This window comes from Suncus etruscus, chromosome 14 (assembly GCF_024139225.1).
Source record: "Suncus etruscus isolate mSunEtr1 chromosome 14, mSunEtr1.pri.cur, whole genome shotgun sequence".
Taxonomy (NCBI): domain Eukaryota; kingdom Metazoa; phylum Chordata; class Mammalia; order Eulipotyphla; family Soricidae; genus Suncus; species Suncus etruscus.
In genome coordinates this window covers 84,097,025-84,119,783 of record NC_064861.1, presented here as the reverse complement: position 1 = coordinate 84,119,783, position 22,759 = coordinate 84,097,025, and the positions used below count along the sequence as shown (strand labels likewise).

Genomic DNA, 22,759 nt, shown 5'->3' with positions numbered 1-22,759 from the left:
TTCAGATGTTTGTAGGAAAACACGAGCCCATAGGGAGAATTTCTTTTCTTTTTTTTTTTTTTTGGTTTTAGGGTCACACCCGGCAGTGCTCAGGGGTTCCTCCTGGCACTATGCTCAGAAATCGCTCCTGGCAGGCTTGGGGACCATATGCGATGCTGGGATTCAAACCACCGTCCTTCTGCATGCAAGGCAAACGCCTTACCTCCATGCTATCTCTTCGGCCCCCCACAGGGAGAATTTCTGTTTGCAACAAAACTAAGGGAAGTTATCAAGTTCTGGGGCCATAGCAAACAACAAAAATGTGATGCTACATCTCTAGAATAATACAAGCAAAATAAACCTTCCTAGAAAGAGAAGGGAATTTGTTTTTTGTTTTGGTTTCTGGTTTTTGGGCCACACCCGTTTGATGCTCAGGGGTTACTCCTGGCTAAGCGCTCAGAAATCGCCCCTGGCTTGGGGGGACCATATGGGACGCCGGGGGATCAAACCGCTGTCCCGTCCTACGCTAGCGCTTGCAAGGCAGACACCTTACCTCTAGCACCACCTTCCCTGTCCCCTGAGAAGGGAATTTGTAAAGGAGGGCCAGGAGGGAGAAGGGAGCAGGGTGGAGAGAGGCCTCCTCTCCTAGCCAGGCAGAAGTGGGGACTCCCATTGGATTTTGAGGCAGGGACGTATAAATATGAAATACCATTGATGCAGACAACACCCAGGGTTCCTACAAACACTTTTCCACAAAGTGGCCAGCCAAGTCCAGTACCTCCTGCCCTGGTTTTTTCTTACCTGCCATGTAGCTTCTGGAAAGAACAAGAAAGAAACTGAGCTGCAGAGCTGGGCAGAATACACAGAGAGCAAATCAACAAAAACTAACTAATCAACAAAAACCTAGCTAAGTCCAATCACTACCCAGACTCACTCACAAACGCAAAAGCCATTCAGTGCCTGCAGCTGAGCAGCGCCCAGGAAATGGAAACACAATGCAGGAACGTTGCCAACCCCAAATCAGCTCAGCAAAAAGGTGAAAAGACCCAGACTGAACCCCGACCCCAACTGTGCATCCCCGAGGTACCAGAGTACACACTTGCGCCTGCACACACGCAATTCAAGATTCTCATAATAAAAAAAAAAAGCCACAAGCAGGGAATTGGGAGGAGGATCAGTTAGGGGGTTGGGTGGGGGAACCTGCAAGGAGAGGATTATTCCAAGACCAAGCACCCCGACCCAAGTAACCATTGGTTTAAAGACACTGGCCCCATCCCCAAATCAAAAAGGGGCGGGGTCCCCCAGCCCTCACCCAATTGCAAGCCACTCCATCCTTCCTCATTGAAGACTCAACTCCTGTTGGGTCTGTTTGAGCCTTTTGCTTTGGGGGGGTCACACCTGGTGATGCTCAGGACTGGCTCAGCGCTCAGAGATCACACCTGGAGGGGCAGGGAAGAGGGAGGCTATATTGTAGCTGGGGAGTCGAACCCGGGTCGGCTGTGTGCAAGGCACAAACTATGGCTACCAGCTCCCATTAAGTCTCTTGTAAGGAATTGGGGATGGCACAACCAGGAGGGGAGGAGAAATGGGAGAGGGAGTGTTTGCCAGATAAACCCAATTCCATCATCAAACATTAGCGACAGGTGACACAATTTATTTCCAAAATTCCAAAATTCAGATTCTGGAAGCTTCTCTAGCATATGAGCCAGAGAATATCTTTGGTTTGTGCAAACAGCTTTGGTTTCCCAGTATAAAGTGGTCGCATGGAATCATAGTTCCTTCGTCCGTCCTTAGTGTTTGTTTTTTGTTTGTTTATTTGTTTGGGGAATCACATCCAGTCAGGCTTACTCCTGGCTTTGTGCTGAGGAATCAATTTTTGGGGGGGACCACACCCAGTGGCACTCAGGGGTTATTCCTGGTTCCAAGCTCAAAAATCGCTCCTGGCAGGCTCGGGGGACCATATGGGATGCTGGGATTCGAACCACCATCCTTCTGCATGCAAGGCAAACGCACTATCTCCATGCTATCTCTCCGACCCCAGGAATCAATCTTAATGATGCCCGAGGAAACATATGCTTTGCCCTTATATCAAACCCAGGTTGGCCCAAAGCAAGGCAAGTGACTTAACCGCTGTTCTATGTCTCCAGCCTCTTAATCCATCTTTGTCTTGCTTGATCTGACCACTTTGGATTGGTATCACTAGTCAGGTTTCAATATAATCTTAATTGGATTTCAAATTTTTCCAAAAGACAGTGAATGAAACATATTTAGGGAGCCCAAAAGATAATCCAGTGGATCAGGTGCTTGCTTTGCACACGGTTGACCCCAGTTTGATCCCCAACATCCTATATGATAACCCAAGCTTTACAGGAGTGGTTTCTTTTTTGTTTGTTTTGTTTTTGGGTCACACCCTGCTGTGCTCAGGGGTTCCTCCTGGCTCTACACTCGGAAATAGCTCCTGGAAAAAAACAGGGGGGGGGGGTGCGCGGAGAGATAGCATGGAGGTAAGTCATTTGCCTTGCATGCAGAAGGACGGTGGTTTGCATTCTGGCATCCCAAACGGTCCCCTGAGCCTGCCAGGAGCGATTTCTGAGCTTATAGCCAGGAATAACCCCTGAGCACTGCCAGGTATGGACCCTCCCCCCCAAAAAAAAAGAGAAATTGCTCCTGGCAGGCTCGGGGGACCATTTGGGATGCTGGGATTTGAACCATAGTCCTTCTGCAAACAAGGCAAACGCCTAATCTCCATGCTATCTCTCTGGCCCCAGGCATTTGCCTTGCATGCAGAAGGATGATGGTTCAAATCCCATCATCCCCAAAATGGTCCTCCGAGCCTGCCAGTAGCGATTTTTGAGTGTAGAGCAAGGAGTAACCCCTGAGCGCTGCCGGGTGTGACCCAAAAACAAAACAAAAAATAATAATAGTAATTTTAAATAAATAACTTTTCACTTGGAGAAACATATGAGCATTTTCAGGGCCAGAGTAATAGCACAGCAGGTAGGGTGTTTGCTTTGCAAGCAGCCAACCTGGGTTTAATCCCTAGCATCCTATATGGTCCCCCAAGCCTGTCAGAAGTAATTTCTGAGAACAGAGCCAGGAATAACCCCAGAGCGCCACTGAGTGTGGCCCAAAACAAAACAACAACAAACACAACATATATACATATACATATATCAGAATTCTCAGCTCTAAAAAACGAAATATGGGCACATAGTTAGCTCAAAAGGCTGGAGAGCTGGGGCCAGAGAGATAGCACAGTGGTAGGGCGTTTCCCTTCCATGCAGAAGGACGGTGGTTCGAATCCTGGCATCCCATGCCCCCCCCAGGAGTGATTTCTGAGTGTAGAGCCAGAGTAGCCCGTGAGCGCTATCGGTTGTGAACCTAAAATTAAAAAAATAAATTAAAAAAAAAAAAAGGGCTGGAGAGCATGCATTGTATGCAGGAGCTCCTGAGGCTTTTGAGGTCCTGAGGAGGAAGCACTGCATGGTCCCTGAAACAATGTCAGCCAGGAGTGATGTCCCCCATAACACTGAGCTGGGAGCAGCCTCTGAGCACTACAGGGTATGACCCCAAAACAAAATAATTTGATAACTACAAAAAAAGGGGGGGGGGAACAAAGTTAAAACAGTTACTCCTGATGAATAAAAATGAGAAAATATAAAAGTACTTAAGTTTGTTAAATGGTTTGCTAAAACATTATAAAATCAAGGTTTCTGGGGGCCGGAGAGATAGCATGGAGGTAAGGCGTTTGCCTTTCATGCAGGAGGTCATCGGTTCAAATCCCGGAGCCCCATATGGTCCCCCGTGCCTGCCAGTAGCAATTTCTGAGCCTGGAGCCAGGAATAACCCCTGAGCACTGCCGGGTGTGACCCAAAAACAAACAAACAAAAAAAAAATCAAGGTTTCTGTTTATTTGGGGATTCCATCTGGGTGGTGCTCTGTGCCTGGGGGTCACTCCTAGTGGTGCTCGGGGCCACATGAGTATCAGGGGTTGTTGAACCCAGGCTAGTCATGTCAAGACAAATGCTTTACTCACTGTACTATTTCTCTGGTCTCAAAATTGACAAAATACTTTTGTTTTGTTTTGTTTTGTTTTATTTTGGTGGGGGCACACCAGGCTGTGCTCAGGGCTTACTTCTGGATCTGCACTCAGCATTCTTTTCTAAAGGGGCTCAGGAGACCATATGGGTGCCAGGGATCAAGTCAAGATCAGCAGTATGTAAGACAAGCACCCTACCACTACCACTATACTATAAACCTCAAAATTTAACAAATCATTTTTTGGAGGGAGCAACACCTGGTGATGCTCAGGGATTATTCCTTACTCTACACTCAGTATTCTGGTAGTAGATGGGGAACCATATGGGATGCTGGGTTTCAAACCTGGGTTGGCTGTATGCAAGGCAAGAGCACTACCTGCCTATACTATCTCTCAAAATTGACATATTCTTCTATGTAAACTGATGAACAAAAGAATAAAAGATCACGTTGTTTGCAAAAAGGAAATATTTGGGAATATCATCTTTTACTTTATTCCTTGATAATATCAATAATTAATAATAGTCATTGCTATTAATTTGTTTATACTAATAATCCCAGGTGTGGCAAAAAAGCATATAAATAAAACAAGATATTATCAAAGAACTGCTCCACTACGACCCAGTCCTTGTCACTGATCAAGACCTGGGTTCAATCACAGGCATCCCATCTGGTACTTGAGCACCACCTGGAGTGATTTACCCGAACATAGTAATCCCTGAGCATTGCCAGGTGTGGCTCAACAATAAATAAATAAATAAATAAATAAATAAATAAATAAATAAGTAAATAAATAAGTAAATAAACCAGTCAATGGATGGATGGATGGATACATACATAGGTAGATAGATAGGTGGATGGATGGATACATACATAGGTAGATAGGTACATAGGTAGGTGGATAGGTGGGTGGGTGTATAAATGGATAGATGGATGGATTGATGGATGGTGGATGGATGGATAGATAGGTAAGTGGATAGATACATAGGTAGGTGGATAAATACATAGGTAGGTGAATAGGTGGATGGGTGTATAGATGGATAGATAGATAGATAGATAGATAGATAGATAGATAGATAGATAGATAGATAGATAGATTATAGATAGGTAGGTGGATAGATAGATAAAAAAGTAGGTGTATAGGTGGGTTGGTAGACTGGTTGGTAGGTAGGTAGGTAGGTAGGTAGGTAGGTAGGTGGATAGGTGGGTGGGTGTATAGATGAACAGATGGGTGGGTGGGTGGATGAATAGATGGATGAATGGATAGGTGACAGACAGATAGATCGTTAGATAGGTGGATAGATAGATACATAGGTAAGTGGATAGGTGGGTGGACGGATGGATAGATAGATAGATAGATAGATAGATAGATAGATAGATAGATAGATAGATAGATAGATAGATAGATAGATAGATAGAAGATAGATGGATAGATGGATGGATGAATGATGGGTGGATGGATGGGTGGGTGGATGGATAGATGATAGATTAAATACATATATAGGTAGATAGGTAGGTGGATAGATAGATAAGATACATACATAAGTAGATAGGTGAATAGATGATAGATTAGATAGATACATACATAGGTAGATAGGTGCATGGATGGATGGATGGATATATATAGATGGATAGATTAAATAGATACATATGTAGATAGGTAGGTGAATGGATGGATAGATAGATGATAGATAGATAGATAGATAGATAGATAGATAGATAGATAGATAGATAGATAGATAGATGATAGATACCTGCTTATGTAGATAGGTAGGTGGATGGATAGACAGACAGACAGACAGATAGATAGATAGATAGATAGATAGATAGATAGATAGATAGATAGATAGATAGATGATAGATAGGTAGGTAGGTAGGTAGGTAGGTAGGTAGGTAGGTAGGTAGGTAGGTAGGTAGGTAGGTAGATAGGTAGATTAGATAGATAGATGATAGACACCTGCCCCGCCAGTCAGCCAAATTGGGAAGGCCAAGGCAGCCAGACAGCCAAGGAGGAGGAGGAGGGAGGAGGAGCTGCCCTTGCCGGGCCCGGATTTCCCACGCCCGGGCGGGCGGGGCGAACCGCGCAGGCGCGCGCTCCCACGCACACCTGCGCGCACGCGCACTGGGAGACGCGCAGGGCCGGCGACCACGTGGTCCGCGCGCGCGCCGTCGCTGGACCACTCCTGCATCCCTTGTGCATCCCGGAGTGTCGCGGCCGGGCGCGGAGATGTCGCAGCCGCCGGCGGACGCCAGGGGCGCGCGGGAGGAGGTCGGCGGCGGCGGCGGGCGGCGACGACAGCCGGCCCGGGCGCGCTCGGCCGAGCTGTGGGCGGGCCGCTGGGCCGAGGCGGAGGCGGCCGGGCCTGCAGGCCTGGTGGCGGGGCCCCCCGGGCAAGGGGCCCCCCAGGCCGAGGCCGAGGCCTTGGGGCCGGAGCCGGCCGCGGCCGCGCAGCCCCCCATCGGCGAGGAGGTGCCCAACGCGCACGGGGGCCGCCTGCGGGGCTTCAACGAGCCCAACTGGGTGTTCATGGACGTGTGCCGCGCCCGCGAGGTGGCCCAGGACGCCAGCTGGCAGGCCCGGTACCCCAACGTCTACCTGGATTACTTCACCTTCATCGAGGACCTCTTCGCCTCCGTGGCCCTCAGCCGCCTGGCCGCCGAGCTGGGCTGCGATCGCCTCAAAGACCGGGAATAGATCCAGCCCCGGGGCCTGCTCTGGGGGAGGGTGGGTGCCCTTGGCAGGCAGGAGAAACAAAACCACGCTTCGGAGAACCCTGCCCTTCTTCTTTGCTTTTGATTTTTGATTTGCTCCCTGCAAATAAAAAGACTCACATCAGGGCCGGAGAGAGAGCATGGAGGTATGGGGGGGGTTGCCTTCTTGCATGCAGAAGGATGTTGGTTCAAATCTTGGCATCCCATATGGTCACCTGAGCATGCCAGGAGCGATTTCTGAGCTTAGAGCCAGGAGGAAACCCTGAGCGCCGCCGGGTGTGATCCAAAACACCAAAAAAAGAAAAAGAAAAGACTCATTATTTGTCCAATCCAGCCCCCCTGGAAAATCCCCCCCTCCCCTGCGGTGGTGGAAGAAGGAGCTGATTGATCTACAGGATGCAAAGCTACAGCATTGTTGGCCAGGGGAAGAAGCAACATCAGGATGCAGAGGAAAGGACTCTAGGAGTCGCTGGGCAGCTTTTGGGATAAAAAGAAAAATCCTTTGTTATGTGCTTTGCCACCTGGTGGAATGGCCCTTTCTTCTCTGCTTGGGTTTCTGCAAATGCGTTTGTTTGATTGCAACGCAGCAGCCCAGAGCTGAATTCACCCCACTCACCAAGATGGTAAACCAACCCCCCTGCGACGCAAGAAAGAGGCTGCAAATCCTCCGAGAGCACCCAGCCCGTTGCAACACCCCAATACTGCACTCCCCACCTCCACCTCATCGCTTAAAAACTGAGTGTTTGCAATTCTGCCAGGTGCTCAGGCACCACCCCCGGTGGCATCTCAACCACGCAGCCGGAAGACGAAATGAGCAGAAATCCTATCAGTTTTTAATTTGAATAAAAAAGAAAGAAAAAACAAGCTGATGGGTGCCGGAGTGAGAGCACAGCGGTAGGGCATCCGGGTTCGATTCCCAGCATCCCATAGGGTCCCCCCAGCCTGCCAAGAGTGATTTCTGATCGCAGAGCCTGACCCCTGAGCGCTGCCGGGTGTGGTCCAAAAATCAAGAAAAGAAAAACGGGCTGATGATTAAACCATGATGAAGACTTCATATTCTAAATTTATAAGTGGGAAATTGAGAACCTCAAAGATCCAAGAGGAACTCTGGGAATTTACTTATCTGTAATCTATTGTTAAAGTAGACAAATTATGTATGGGGAAGATTTTTGGGTTTTGCAAGGTATTTAAAATTGGTAAAATTTTGAGCTGGAGCAATGATGCACAGTGGGTATTGTGCTTGCCTTGTAGCTGACTGACCCCAGCTCCATCCCTGACACCCCATAGCACTGCCAGGAGTAAATCTTGTGCTCAGAGCCAAAAATAAGCCCTGACCACTGCAGGTGTGGCGACCTAAAAACAAACCAAAAAAGTAGAAGGTAAAATCAAGGCGCTGGGGTAAGAGCTCAAAGGGGAGCCAGCCTTGGTGGCTGAATTAGCAGAGCTTAGCTTTTTAAGCATCAGGCAAAAAGTGACCCCTTGGTCCCTGGCACTGCCTGAGAACCCAAACTCACCTCCCTCATCCCCCAAAGCCATTGGCTATAATTTTTATTATAGGAAAGAAATAAGTAAAGTCAAATGCTTATTAAAATCATTACTGGGTGTTCTATATCTATATATGTTGTGTATTGGGTTGGGGGGGTTGTTTGGGTGGAACCAGGAGTCTCATGCTAGCACAGGCTCCAGTCCAGCCACTAACTGGTTAAATATATTACGTCACAAGTCACAGAGTGGAATCATACACTTCTGAGGGTGGCAATTCAAAAGAGTGCTTGCTGTGAATTTAGGAAGGGCCCTGAGCTGTGATGGTAGGTGAATAGCGAAAGCATGGATTAGCATATATGATTTGTGTGTAAGAAAGAAGGGGAAGTTTCCTGTTCCTACTGGACCTACGAAGACACTTTGGAAGGAGAATAAAGAACTGTGATTATCTGTGGAGTTGAAGTGGGAAGTAAGCAGCAGAGAAGACTTTTGAGTATATATATATATAATGTGTGGGGTATTTTTTGTTGTTTTTGTTTGTTTGTTTTCATTTCTCTTTTTAAGCTTCGTGAGAATATGGAAAACTACATTATAAGAAATTTGAAGTCTGTGTCTGGGACATAGTACAGCTGGTAGGGCATTTGCCTTGCATATGGCTGACCTGAGCCCAGTCTGAGTCCAGAGCTAGGAGTAAACTCTGAACACCGCGGGGGGGTCAGGGGTGCAAAAACAAGAATAAGATGATCCAGTGGATCAACTGTTATGCGTATTTAATTGTATTAACTATTGATCTATGCTCCTCCTTCGTGTTTCACCTTTGCATTTCCATCTAGAGTTTACTTATACAAGCTGCATTGTGGCTAACAGCCTCACATTTCTGGAACGTTGGGACTGAGCATATAGCTTCAGGTTAGACACACTTGGTCCCCAGAGAGATCACAAGTCTCTTGCATGTGACCAGCTGTGACTTTATCCCTGGCATCCACATATCTGGCACTTGAAGTGATTGCCTGAGCACAGAGCCAGAAGTAAGCCAGGAACCTGAGAGAGCACAGCAAGGAGGACTTTTGCCTAGCATGCAGCCAATGTGGATTTGACCCCCATCATCCCATATGGTCCCCCTAGAGTCACCAGGAGAGTTTCCTGAGTGCAGAGCCAGGAGTAATCCCTGAGCATCTCTAGATGTAGCCTCCCCCCACATAAAAAAAGGCAGCTCAGAACACTTGGGGGTATACCCTCCCCTCAAAAAAGAAATCTATACAGATAGGCATCACATTGTTAGTTGGCTTGCTGAATCACAAGGCTAGATCTTGCCCTGGGAAGCAAGGGCATGTTCACTAGCCCCTATTAGAGAGAGCCAAGGTCAGGGCCAGACCCCTCTGAACAAATGTCAGGTTCCACTTTGTTGATAACCATGTCTGTCCCCTTGAACCAACTCTACTCTTGAATTGTTAGTTTTAAGTTCTAGGAGCTTGTGTATTTGATTCACCTTTTGTCTCACCCAAATTTCAGGTTACACACACACACCACTTTTCTTTCTGAAAGGTTTTAGTAAGACAAGAGGTTTTAGTGTTTAGATACTCAGTGTTTTTTTTTTTTTTCTTATGGCTTCTGGATGTTGAGGCATTTAGAAAGATATTCCCATTCCTAGGTTATCAAGCTATCTCTCCCTCACCATTATAAAACTCCTCTCTCCTCCTCCTCCTCCTCCTCCTCCTCTTCTCCTTCTCTCTCTGTTTCTGTCTCTCTGTCTCTCTCTCTCTCTCACACTCTCTCTCACACTCTCTCTCTCATTGCTTTTTATTGTTGGTTGAGGGGTTGCATCCAGCAGTCTTTTTAAGGATTATTCTCAGCCTTATACTGGGGGACGGTGTACTGTAGGGAAGGAGCCCAGGCCTCCCTCATGCAGAGCCTGTGTCTAGCCCTTTGAGCTCTCCCTAGCCCCATCTTTTTACCTTGGTTTTCTTTCTTCCCTTTTGAAATCTTTGAACTGATGGAATTTATCTTGGTGTACAAAAATGAGGTCGAGTCAGCCTGACTTTTTGGCTAACTGCCCAGTTGTGACAACCAGTGAGGAAGTAGCAGTTATTATCTCATCCTTGTGGGCTTGCAGGCTGTGTACTGCGGGTTAGATTGTGCTGGTAGTTTCTAGATTCTCCTCGTGGTCCAACCTTTGGCATGCCAGCAACATGCTATTTGAATCACTGATACACATCATCGTATGGTTTTAATCTCTGCAATCCTCATCCCACCTAGCATTTTCTTTTGCTTTGGGGGTCACCAAGGCTTCTCGGGAAGGTGTTAAGGAGACCGTGTGGTGATGAAACCCGAATCCCTGTGCCAGCAGGCATGTGCTTCAGACCTTTGAGTTTTTCTTTTTGTTTTGTTTGGGGGCCATACCCAGTATGCTCAGGGGCTTGGGGTTACTCCCTTCCAAACAGACTCCAGCCTGCTCAGTCATCATTCTGATCCCCATGTACAATTCTGATTCTTTAGTAGAACCCAATTTGTTCAACTTGGGCTTGTACATTTTCTGCTAAGATTATTCCTGGAAGGGTCAGAGAGATAGTACAGCAGGCAGGGCTCTTGCCTTGCACATGCCAAACCCTGGTTCCATCCCTGGAATCACATAGGGTCCCATAGATCCACCAGAAGTGATCCCTGAGCACAGAGCTACGAGTAAGCCTTGAGCCCAGGCAACCAACTATGGCCCAAACCTCTTTCTCACAGGCAATTGTGGCCCAAATATATATTATATATTTGCAGTTTCTTTGAATGCTAGCATCTTTGTTCAGTGTCAAAGGGATGACCCTTATGAACATGGCTACTTCTTTCCTAGCTTCGAGATTGTTCTCATTCATCTTTCCCCATGCTTAGGGGCCCTGGGACAGTGAAATTTCTTTGTAATTGTGTATAGGAATATTCCATCTGCCCATATATTTTAAGTGTTCATTAGAATTGGTGTTTGAAGTACTACAGAGACCTCTCACCAGGGGCATATTTTCGTGATTTGGATCTTGTCCGTTGAAGAAGTGAACCAGTATGTAGGACTAATGCTGTTCATGACTACTCTGTTCAGAAGTGAGTGATTCGCTAAGATTTATACATTGCTGCTCTATTCATGTTATACAATGACTTCAAAAATTTTACTAATTGGGTTATGTGCGTGTTTGCGTGAGCTCCAAAAGAGTCTAAATGCCTTGGGGAAGTCAGTTCTGTTACCAGTCCCCAAGAGGAGAAGGCTTCGTGGCCCACATGGGCCTTGACCACCAACTGCCTTGGGTGGGAAATGTGAGCAGGGGGTGGGACCTCACTTCTGAACTCCAGTTCCAAGAGCACCGTCCACTTCCGGTTTCATTGCTGGCTGCCATCTTGCTACACCTAATGCTGTGCTAGCTGGTCAAGGCTTCATCGGGTACATCCTGAGAGGGGGACCAGACCCCCACCCTTTAGGAGCAGATATGTAATGTGAGTGCAAAATAAAATTGTGTTGTCAAAATGCTGAGATGTCTGATGTTTCTTGACCCGGCCAAACCCAAAGAAAAGGTGGATCCAATAACTTTGGGGGGCATTTTGCAGTGGTTCTTTTGAAAGAAGAGTTTTGGGTTTTTAAGTGCTTCCTTCTGAGGGGGGCAGATAGGCCAGGGGTTAAGGCGCTTGCATCATATCTCACTGACCTCATTCAAATCTCTGGTATCACTTAGGGGGCCATGAGTAATGATCCCTGTGCCCAGAGCAAGGAGTTGGCTGTGCATAGCCTCAAAACCAACAAATATATAATCAAGGTCTTTTCAGCCCTCCTGTTTCACCCACTCAACTGTGGCTTCAAATCCTTTGGAGCTAATAATTAATCGTCTCTAAAGTGAAAAAGTGGTAGGGCCTAGAAACAAGTTCCTGAGAAAATATTTGGTCACAGTGTCTCTAAGACTAAGACAGTGTCAGGGAGAGTGGCTGAAAGAAGCCCCACCAAGTGGTCTTAAAAGAGGCCTCTCAGAACCCCAAACTCTGCGACAAGGGGCATGACTAAGATAGGGGCTATTGCCTGGCATGGGGCTGTGCCCTTGGGGAACTCTCATGGAGGTGAAGGTGGGGCACTGGCACCCTGGAAAGTCAGTCCAAGTAACCCCAAATCTCAAACCTTTACCTAGAGACAGATATACTCCAGGAATATTGCAGCTATTAACTCATAATGGGATTAATTTCCATTTGATATACAAGATGGAACAAATGCAGAACTAAAAAGTACATGTTGGCAGTTCCATGATCCAGTTCTCCCTACCCATGCCAGGGAAAGGATGGGCTGGACCAGAACAGGAGGAATGGGGACAGGAGGAAAGATTTTCATGTCTGACAAAGAGACAAACTGCCACACGCTGCCAAGTGTCTTCCATGACATCCCTTCTTTTCTCCCTTCTTTTTTCTTTGAGCTCCTGCCTGAGGGTCCATGAGTCTTTAAAGCAGGAGGGACAGGAAGGAGGGTGGGAAGGACCCAGAACTTGACCTCAAATGAGGTGCCCATTGGAACAGTTTTCTCCAAGACAAAAGTCCAGGCAGCCAAATTGCTTATTGCCAGTGAAGGCCCTTCTTTTATTTGGGGGGTTGTACAAATCAAGCATATGGGTCTGGGTCCCTCCCCAATATTCAGACCTCTCCTTTTACCCATGAATGACATCACTCCTGTCCTTCAGTGCCTCATCCAGTGTAGAGTCTTAAATCCTATCCCTTGCTATCTGCTGACACAATGGCCTAGTCTGCCAGCTGTTCTCTCTCAAATGTACATTTTCCTAGCCTGCAGTCTGGAGCTAAAACCTTATCACCTGTGTCCCACAGGAGGCAAAATTTTTTAAATATCCACTTATAGTAAATAGCCCAGCTGGCACTCCACAATTCCACTCCACTATCTCTCCACCTTGAACTTTGACATTTCTATCAAGAATTTGGACAGGAGCCGGAGAGATAGCATAAAGGTAAGGCATTTGCCTTGCATGCAGAAGGACAGTGGTTCAAATCCCGGCATCCCATATGGTCCCCTGAGCCTGCTAGGAGCGATTTCTTAGCATAGAGCCAGGAGGAACCCCTGAGTGCTGCCCGGTGTGACCTCCCCCCCCCCAAAAAAAGAAAAAGATAATTTGGACAACTGAGAAGAGAGTGATAGTACAGTGAGTAAGGAAGGCATTTGCCTTACACACAGCCAACCTGAATCTGATTCCTGGCATCCCATAGGGTCCCTCGAGCTTAAGCCATACCAGCAGTGAATTTTGAGCATAGAGCCAGAGTCATAAGCCCTGAGCACTGCAGAAAAGGGTCCCCCCAAACCAAAAAAAAAAATGAAAAAAAAGTTTTAATTAAAACATTTAAAAAAGGGGCTGGAGAGATAGCATGGAGGTAAGGCGTTTGCCTTTCATGCAGGAGGTCATCGGTTCGAATCCCAGTGCCCCATATAATCCCCCGTGCCTGCCAGGAGCAATTTCTGAGCTTGGAGCCAGGAATAACCCCTGAGCACTGCCAGGTGTGACCCAAAAACCAAAAACCAAAAAAAAAAAAAAAATTTAAAACAAATTATAATGTAAAAACTAAAAAACAACATGCATCTAGCTCATCCTTGGCATAACAGCATCTTGACACTCTCTTTGCCAAGGAGAAAAACTTAGAAGTGGGGCTGGGGTGTGTGTGTGTGTGTGAGCAAACCAAGGTTTCCCTTCTTTGGCTTCACTATTCCCAGGGGCGACACTAGGCTGGCCGTTAGGTGGCGCCCAAAGCTCATCGGGACGGGCGGCGCATGCGCAGTGCGCCGAGCCGCCCTGATACTGACACCCGCGCATCGCCCGGCTCCCTAATTTGATCCGCTGCGCCCTGCACAGTGCTCGCCGCCCGTCCCGCGACACCCCGAGTCCCTGCGGTGGGATCGGACCCCCCCCCGCACGCCGAGATGTCTGAGCTGCCCGCTGGCTGCAACGGCCCGCCGGAGGAGGTAGGCGGCGGGAGGCGGGAGCCGGCCCTGGCACTGCCAGATCCGTTGGCGGAGGGAGCCGGGCCGCTGGGGGCTGCGGAGCCAGATGCATTGGCAGGAGCAGCGGGAGCAGGTCCGATGGCGGCGGCCAGGGATCCTGCCCGGGGCCCAGCGGAGCCCGCCGAGGAAGAAGCCCCGGAGCACCGCCGTCGGGTCCGCGCCGGCCTCGGTCCGAGCCGGGCAGCGCTGCCCTACCTGCGCCTCCGCCACCCCCTGAGCCTCCTGGGCATCAACTACCAGCAGTTCCTGCGTCACTACCTGGTGAACTACCCGATCACCCCCGGCCGCATCCAGGCCCTGGAGGAGCGCCGCCGCCTGTTCGTCGAGGCCTGCCGGGCACGCGAGGCCGCCCTGGACGCCCACTACCAGCGCAACCCGCAGAGGATGGACTTTGACATCTTGATGTTCACCATCGCCCTCACCGCCTCCGAGGTCATCAACCCCCTGATCGAGGAACTGGGCTGCGACAAGTACATCAGCAGGGAGTAGATATTGGGGGGCCGGGCCCCGAGCGGCCCTCCTGGCCACCTCCACATCCAGGCAGTATTGTTACAATCTCTGTTTTTTACTGTTACTATGATTATTCTTACTACTGCTATTATTATTGCTGTTATTATGGTTTTATTCAGTTAACTGATCTTCACTTGATTTTTTTTTTCCCCTTAAAAGTCCAAGTCTGCAAGAAGAAGTCAGTTGCACTGCCAAGGGAAAGAGCTGAAAGGTTTCCCCCCAAAAAGCCACAGAGCTGTCTCTCTGTCCTCTCTCCCAGTGGCTGAGTTTTGTGGCTCACTCCAGTTCTTTCCCCTGTGTTATGGAAATGTCTTAACTATTACTTCACTCCAAAGCGGTCGGTGCTTGTTTTCAGCAGAGACTTGCAGAATTAAAAACTAATCGCCAGTGGAGCCCTCGATGATGAAGAAAACCAGAGAAACGACGACAGCAGGTGGCTCCGAGAGCCAGAACAGGCCCGAACCATCCCCGGTGAAAGACTGTTTTCTCAGGCCTTCCCAGAGGAGGCAGGTAGAGTAAATATTGTAAAAATGGACGTGATAAGCCATGTATTCAAGGATACCTGAAATTTCTGGATTTTTTTCCTCTAATTTTTTTTGTACTATCTGGGTGATTCTATTCTACAAGTGTCCCCCACCCCAATATCAAATGTTCAGTCTTCCTTCCTTGTGCCCCACTTATCCACCTATCTCCAGTTTTCTTTCTGATCTTCCAGTCCTTATACAACAATCAAATACAAGTTGGTGTGGGGTTTTTCATTGAATTAAAAAAGCCGCAGGTTATATTTACTGGTGTAGTTTTTTATTTCCTCCTAAGACCATATCTTGAAGTCTTTACAAGCCTCTATGTTGTCTTTTTAACTTGGGGGAGGTGGGTGGGAGTGATTGGACCACACCCAGGGATGCTCAGCTGTTATTCCTGGCTCTTCATTCGGTCCCTGGGGGCTCAGAAGGAGCAAATGGGGGACCCGGAGAGATAGCACAGCAGCGCAGCCGATCCAGGACCAAAGGTGGTTGGTTCGAATCCCGGTGTCCCATATGGTCCCCCGTGCCTGCCAGGAGCTATTTCTGAGCAGACAGCCAGGAGTAACCCCTGAGCACCGCTGGGTGTGGCCCAAAAACCAAAAAAAAAAAAAAAAGGAGCAAATGGGATGTTGGAGATTGAACCCCGATTGGCTGTGAGCAAGGCAACCATTCTACCCACTGCACTGCATTCCCATGGCTTTGTGTTGTTTTGGGGTGTTTTTTTTTCTGGGTGGGGGTGTTTGGGCCAACTTGGTGGTACTCAGGGCTTATTCCTGCTTTTACTCTCAGGGATCACCCCCCTTGAATTTAGAGGACCAACTTTTCTTTTTTGGGGAGTCACACCCAGCGGTGCTCAGGGGTTACTCCTGGCAGGCTTGGGGGGAGGGGGAAGGGCATATGGAATGCTGGGATTCGAACCACTGTCAGTCCTGGGTCGGCTGCGCACAAGGCAAACGCCCTACCGCTGTGCTATCTCTCCGGCGCCCCCAACTTTTTTTTTCTTAACATACAGTTCTCATACCATAAAGTCAATTCTTTTATTTTTTTTATTTGGGGGGCCCACACCCAGCTGTGTTCAAGAAAAAGCAAGAAAAGAACCTTAGTCCTTATATTATCTCTCCAATATCCCCCACCACCCTCCCATAACCTAACTTTTATTTTGTCTTCTAGTTCAAGGTTATCAGTCTGGTCACAAATTATCTAATTCTAGAACATTCTGCACCACCTCTGAGAAACACTGTTACCGTGAATGAATATCTCCTATTGTCTGCCTCCACCCCCGCCCCTCACCACTGTCCACCAAGAATCTACTTGTTTCTATTGCTTGGCCTTGTCCCCTATTTCATAGACATGATCTGGGGGGACTCTCAGGTCTTACTTCCTCTGGTAGCAGTGTGGATCTGGGCCTCACTTTTCACTGCAGATTAGTCCCATTGGGTAGGTGTGTGGACCCTGCAGAGTCACTGTGGTCACAAGCTGGTCACATTCTAATCATCAGGGACACTTTTGGCATCATTCATACACTGGCTTCTGCTGGAACCAGGGGTACTCCTATTGTTGGGGATCAAACTGGGGCAATCAGGTACAAGGCCAAGCGCCTTCCCCCTCTACTATCTCCCTGGTCTCCATAACGGTTTTAGGGGTTTTTTTTTTTTTTTTTTTAGTTTTTGGGCCACACCCGGCGGTGCTCAGGGGTTACTCCTGGCTGTCTGCTCAGAAATAGCTCCTGGCAGGCACGGGGGACCATATGGGACACCGGGATTCGAACCAACCACCTTTGGTCCTGGATCGGCTGCTTGCAAGGCAAACACCGCTGTGCTATCTCTCTGGGCCCACCATAATGATTTTAACTTCATGAGAGAAACTGCCCATTTTCTAGAACTTAGCGGCTTCAGCTGTGATTTGGGAGTTGGGGGGGAGGGTGTTCATGTGACTCATAAAATATTTTCCAATACATAGGGCCAGAGCAGTAGCATAGCAGTAGGGCATTTCCCTTGCACGAAGCCGAACCGGCATGGACCCAGGTTTGATCACTGGCATCCCATATGGTTCCCCATGCCTGCCAGGAGCAACTTCTGAGCACAGAGCCAGGAGTAACCCCTGAGCTCCACCAGGTGTGGTTCAAAAAACAAGCAAACAAAAATTTTCCAATACATTCCTTTATGCTTCATTAGGAACAAATGTTGGATCTGCAGATCTAGTTTCTAGACCACTTTTACAGCTTGTTTAAATAAATCAGGCTCATGTACAAATTTCTTGGGTGAGGCTGGAGATATAACACAGCAGGGCCTTGCACATGGCCAACCCAGGACAGACATGGATTTGATTCCTGGCATCCCATAAGGTTCCCCAAAGCAAGCAATTTCTTTTTTTTTTTTTTGGATTTGGGGCCACACCCAGTTGTGCCAAGGGTAGTAACTAACTCCTGGCTCTGCGCTCAGAAATTGCTCCTGACAGGCTCAGGGGACCATATGGGATGCCAGGAAACCCAGGTCTGTCCCTGGTCGGCCATGTGCAAGGCAAAACGCCTTACTGCTGTGCTATCTCTCTGGCCCTCCCGAAGCGATTTCACAGTGCAAAGCCAGAAGTAACCCAAGTGCCACTGGGTATGGCCCAAAAAAATTTCTTGGGTGAGAGGCCAGAGTGACATAGCAGGACTGTAAGTAAGGTACTTGCCTTGCATGCAGTTAACCCAGGTTCAGTCCCCAGCACTCCACATGGTCCCCCAAGCACTGCTTGGAGTTATTCCTGCATGCAAAGTCAGGAATAAGCCCTAAAAATCACTGGGTCTCTCTGTCTCTATCTCTTTGTCCCTTGTCTCTCTCCTCCAGCCACATTGTTTTTGTTTTGTCTTGTTCTGTTTTTTACATGGGTTTTTGGGTCATACCTGGTGGCACTCAGGAATTACTCCTAGCAATCTTGGGGAGACCATATGGGATGCCAGGGATCCAGCTCAGCTCGACTTTATGCAAGGCAAATGTCTACCCACTGTGCTATCACTCCAGCCCCTAGAACACATTGTTTTAAGCTGTATTTAGATCCAGAAGAGATATGCCTGGGAAGGAGGCGGCATCGGGATAGAGTGATAGATAGATAACCCCTCATATATAAACCTCCACACTGCCACCCCAATATCTGCCCCATCCACAGGTCCTGACTCTCCATTCTTGTGAGCCAAGCACAGTTTCTGTTTCCTGCTAGCTGGTCTGCACTCAAGAGGCTCTGTTCAGAGTCCTGCTATTCAGAGCATCCATTCGAAAACTGTATATGTTAGACTCATCTATTCCAGCACCCCATCAAGTTCTGGACCATGACAGTCCCCATTTTGCAGAGCAAGTGATTGGTGAGCTAGGAAGTAGAAAGCTGAGACTCAAATCTAGATGAGCCTGGACTTTTTATTTGGGGAGTGGGAGTGCTTAGGGGACCAGTATTTAGGGGACCAGGCGATGTTTCCACATGTAATGCTTGCTCTCCAAATCTGTATGCCATCTCCCTGGTGAACACCCCTCTCTATACTCTAAACTTCCTGCAGTTAAGGGCCTTTCCTTGATGCCCCTCTGGTTCAGATGAGCAGACCTCCCTCTAAGAAGTTGGGGCATGCCTCCCTTCAGGAACCCATGACCCTGTATAGTGTATAGTGTTCAGCCTCTAGCCTCCTCCTGGAGCCAAAGAGTGCCCAGCTGAACCGACCTGGGTTTGATCCCTGGCATCCCATGTGGTCACCAACAGTAATTCCTTTGTTTTGGTTTGGTTTTTTTTTTTTTAGGGAGGGGGCACACCTGTCAGTGATCAGGGGTTAACTCCTGACTCTGTGCTCAGAAATTACTCCTGGCAGACTCAAGGGAGCATTTGGGATGCTGGGAATCATGCCCTCCATGCTATACTATTGCTCCAATCCCATCCAGTACTTATTCCTGGGGATAGAGCCAGGTATAACCCTTGAGCACCTCTCAGTGAGGTTCAAAAACAAACACAAGGGGCCTGAGAGATAGCATGGAGGTAGGGAGTTTGCCTTGCATGCAGAAGGATGGTGGTTTGAATCCCAGCATCCCATATGGTCCCCCGAGCCTGCCAGGAGCGATTTCTGAGCATAGAGCCAGGAGTAACCCCTGGGCACTGCCAGGTGTGACCCAAAGACTAAAATAAATTGATGTCCAGTGTAACCAGGAGCACTGGGCACCCCCAGACTCCCTGCCACCACCCCCACCTTTCCCAGGAGCTAAAAAGGCTCCAGGAATAAGCGGAGTGTTTGAACAGGAAATGGGGCTGTTCAAAGGAGGACATTGGGCTAGATGGTCCAACAGGAAGGGCACTTTCTTTGCATGTGGCCAATCCAGGTTTGAGCCCCAGCACTGCATATAATCCCAAGCCCCTCCAGGAATGAATCCTGAGCACAGAGTCAGGAGTAAGCCCTGAAAACCACTGGGTATAGACAAAAAGAACAAACCCAAAAAAAGGCCACAAAGAAGAATATTCTGATAAAGATCCTGCACTGATGCCACAGCGCATGCTGAACACTCATGGCCTCCAGGTCTTAGTGCCCCACACAGCATCAGCTTGCTGAGGTCTCTGGGTTTAGAGAGTGGTCTCCCCCAGAAACAGAATTGGGGCTGCTTAATTATTGGAGACTTGCCATGATCCCCGTTTCTGTCTCAATTGCAGTGAGTTGCCAATAGGATGGGAGGCTTTCCGGATGCATCCCATCCCCCAGGCAGGACGACAAGGAAGCCACCAGAGATAGAGAGGCCAGTTCTATTCTCTCCTCACCATCGTGACCCATCACAGCCCCAGTGGCCATCAGAAAAGGACCTGACTTGGCAACATTTCAGCCCTTCTCATCATCTTCTGAAGCTCCTGAGATGGGGAGACAAGAGAGAAAAAATGTAATAGTAGTCATAACTCCATGAAAGGCCAGAGCTATAGCCTTGTAGGCAGGGGCACTTGCTTTGAATATAGCTGACCTGAGTTCAATCCCTGGCAACCTCTATGGCACCCTGAAACCTGCCAGGATTGATCCCTGAGCACATGACCAGGTATGGCCTAAAATAAAAAAATTAAATTAAATTTTACTCTTTTTTCATTTGTTTGTTTTGTATTGTTTTTGGGTCACATCCAGCAGTGCTCAGGGGTTACTCCTGGTTCTATGCTCAGAAATCGCCCCCGGCAGGCTTGGGGGACCATATGGGATGCCAGGATTCGAACCAATGTCCTGCATGCAAAGCAAATGTCTTACTGCTGTGCTATCTCTCCGCCCCAATTAAATTTTAAAACTTCATGAAAATAATAACTTTCGGGCCGGGCGGTGGCGCTGGAGGTAAGGTGCCTGCCTTGCCTGCGCTAGCCTAGGACGGACTGTGGTTCGATCCCCCGGCGTCCCATATGGTTCCCCAAGAAGCCAGGAGCAACTTCTGAGCGCATAGCCAGGAGTAACCCCTGAGCCTCACAGGGTGTGGCCCAAAAACCAAAAAAAAAAAAAAGAAAATAATAACTTTCTTATTTTTGGGGGTGGGTCAAACCCTGGACTTCACATAGGCACAATGTGACTATTACTGAGCCACTTTCCCAATCCAAGAGTTTAGATCATATCAGGATGCAATATTATTTTAACAATTTGCCATTAGCTCTCTGACTCACTCAGGTCTCCTTGTAATTTACAAACACACCAGGGTTTTTGCATGTGCTGCTCTTGCAAACTAGAAAACTGTTCCCCAGTTTGATACTGGTTTATTTCCTCTTCTTTTGGTGGTGATGGTATGTCCAACAGTACTCAGGTGCTACTCTTCTTTCTAGGGTCACCCCAATGATGCTTGGGGAACTACATGGTTCCAGAGATGCTTTGTGCTGTCTCTAACCTCTTCCTTATGTGCTTCATGTGGGTGAATCTCACCTTCCCACTAGGTCTTAGCAAATCGCTAAATTTGGGGTGGGGTAGGCCCACAGCCGTTGGCGCTCAGAAATCACTCCTGGTAGGTTCAAGGGATCATATGGGTCCAACCCAGGTCAGCCATGTGGCACGACAAACACCCTGTCACTGTGCTATCGCTCCAGCTCCAAATCACTGGATTTAGAGTGACAAAAATACTCCCTAGGGGCCGGGAGGTGGCGCTAAAGGTAAGGTGCCTGCCTTGCCTGCGCTAACCTTGGACGGACCGTGGTTCGATCCCCCGGTGTCCCATATGGTCCCCCAAGCCAGGAGCAACTTCTGAGCACATAGCCAGGAGTAACCCCTGAGCGTTACTGGGTGTGGCCCAAAAACCAAAAAAAAAAAAAAATACTCCCTACATTCTTCATACCCCTCGGCATGGATCCCCTAAAATGCCTTCTGTCTAACTTCTGTGTCATCCGATACCTTTGGGATTACAATCAGATATGCTCAGCGCTTACTCCTGGCTCTGTGCTCAGGGATCACTCATGGCTGGGCTTCAGGAGTGATGTGGGATTCCGGAGGCAGGGGAGAATTGAGCCCTGGTTGGATGCGTGTAAGGCAAATGCCTTGTCTTCTGTGCTATCATTATCACTCTGATTCCAAAACAAGATCTTTTTCTTTTTGGGGGAGCTCACACCCGGCAGCTTTTAGGGGTTACTACTGGCTCTATGCTCAGAAATCGGTCCTGGCAGGCTCAGGGGACCATATGGGATGCCGGGATTCAAACCATTGTCCTTCTATATGCAAGGCAAATGTCCTACCTCCATGTTATCTCTCCAACCCCAAAACAAGATCATTGTTATTGAAACTTATTCAGAAAGATGAGGGAAGAGAGAAAAAAAGAAGTACATGTTCTGGACCAAAAAGATAGCACAACAGTAGGGCATTTGCCTTGCACGCGGCTGACCCAGGACAGACCTGGGTTCGATTCCCAGCATCCCATACTGTCCTCTGAGCCTGCCAGGACCAATTTCTTTTTTTTGGGGGGGGGGTCACACCTGGCAGTGCTCAGGGGTTATTCCTGGCTCTATGCTCAGAAATCGCTCCTCACAGGCTCAGGGGGAACCATATGGGATGCCAGGATTTGAACCACTGACCTTCTGCATGCAAGGCAAACACCTTACCTTTATGCTATCTCTTCAGCACCAAGGATTGATTTCTAAGCACAGAGCCAGGAGTAACCCCTGAGTGCCACCTGGTGTGGCCCAAAAACAAACAAAAAAGTACATATTCAAGAGAGAACACAGGCTTCTCCAGAATGTATTTAAGCAAACAAAACAAAACAAAAAACATAAGAAACAAGGCAGTAAAAAGAAAGAAAGAAAGAAAGAAAGAAAGAAAGAAAGAAAGAAAGAAAGAAAGAAAGAAAGAAAGAAAGAAAGAAAGAAAGAAAGAAAGAAAGAAAGAAAGAAAGAAAGAAAGAAAGAAAAAGAAACAAGGCAGTGACATCTATATTCATGCTTGAAGAGCAGCTAAGGATGTTTTTATCTACTTTGTTCACTCCTCTCTGGTTCCCAAGAACTAAAGCACTCTCTGGCATAGGAGCTACTTGGCAAGTGTTGAAGAAATAGGGCCAGA

At 48.1% G+C, this 22,759-nt stretch overlaps 2 protein-coding genes across 2 annotated transcripts; both read left to right on the top strand.

Moving 5' to 3' along the window:
• The first annotated feature begins 6,244 nt into the window (after positions 1 to 6,244).
• LOC126028535 (EP300-interacting inhibitor of differentiation 1-like) lies at positions 6,245 to 6,712 on the top strand. The gene has a single exon (XM_049787495.1). The coding sequence runs from the start codon at positions 6,245 to 6,247 to the stop codon at positions 6,710 to 6,712; it is 468 nt and encodes a 155-aa protein (XP_049643452.1).
• A 7,418-nt stretch (positions 6,713 to 14,130) lies between these two features.
• LOC126028168 (EP300-interacting inhibitor of differentiation 2-like) lies at positions 14,131 to 14,813 on the top strand. Its single transcript, XM_049787216.1, has one exon. It carries the CDS (start codon positions 14,141 to 14,143, stop codon positions 14,708 to 14,710), a length of 570 nt encoding a protein of 189 aa, XP_049643173.1. The 5' UTR covers positions 14,131 to 14,140; the 3' UTR covers positions 14,711 to 14,813.
• Positions 14,814 to 22,759: the final 7,946 nt, after the last annotated feature.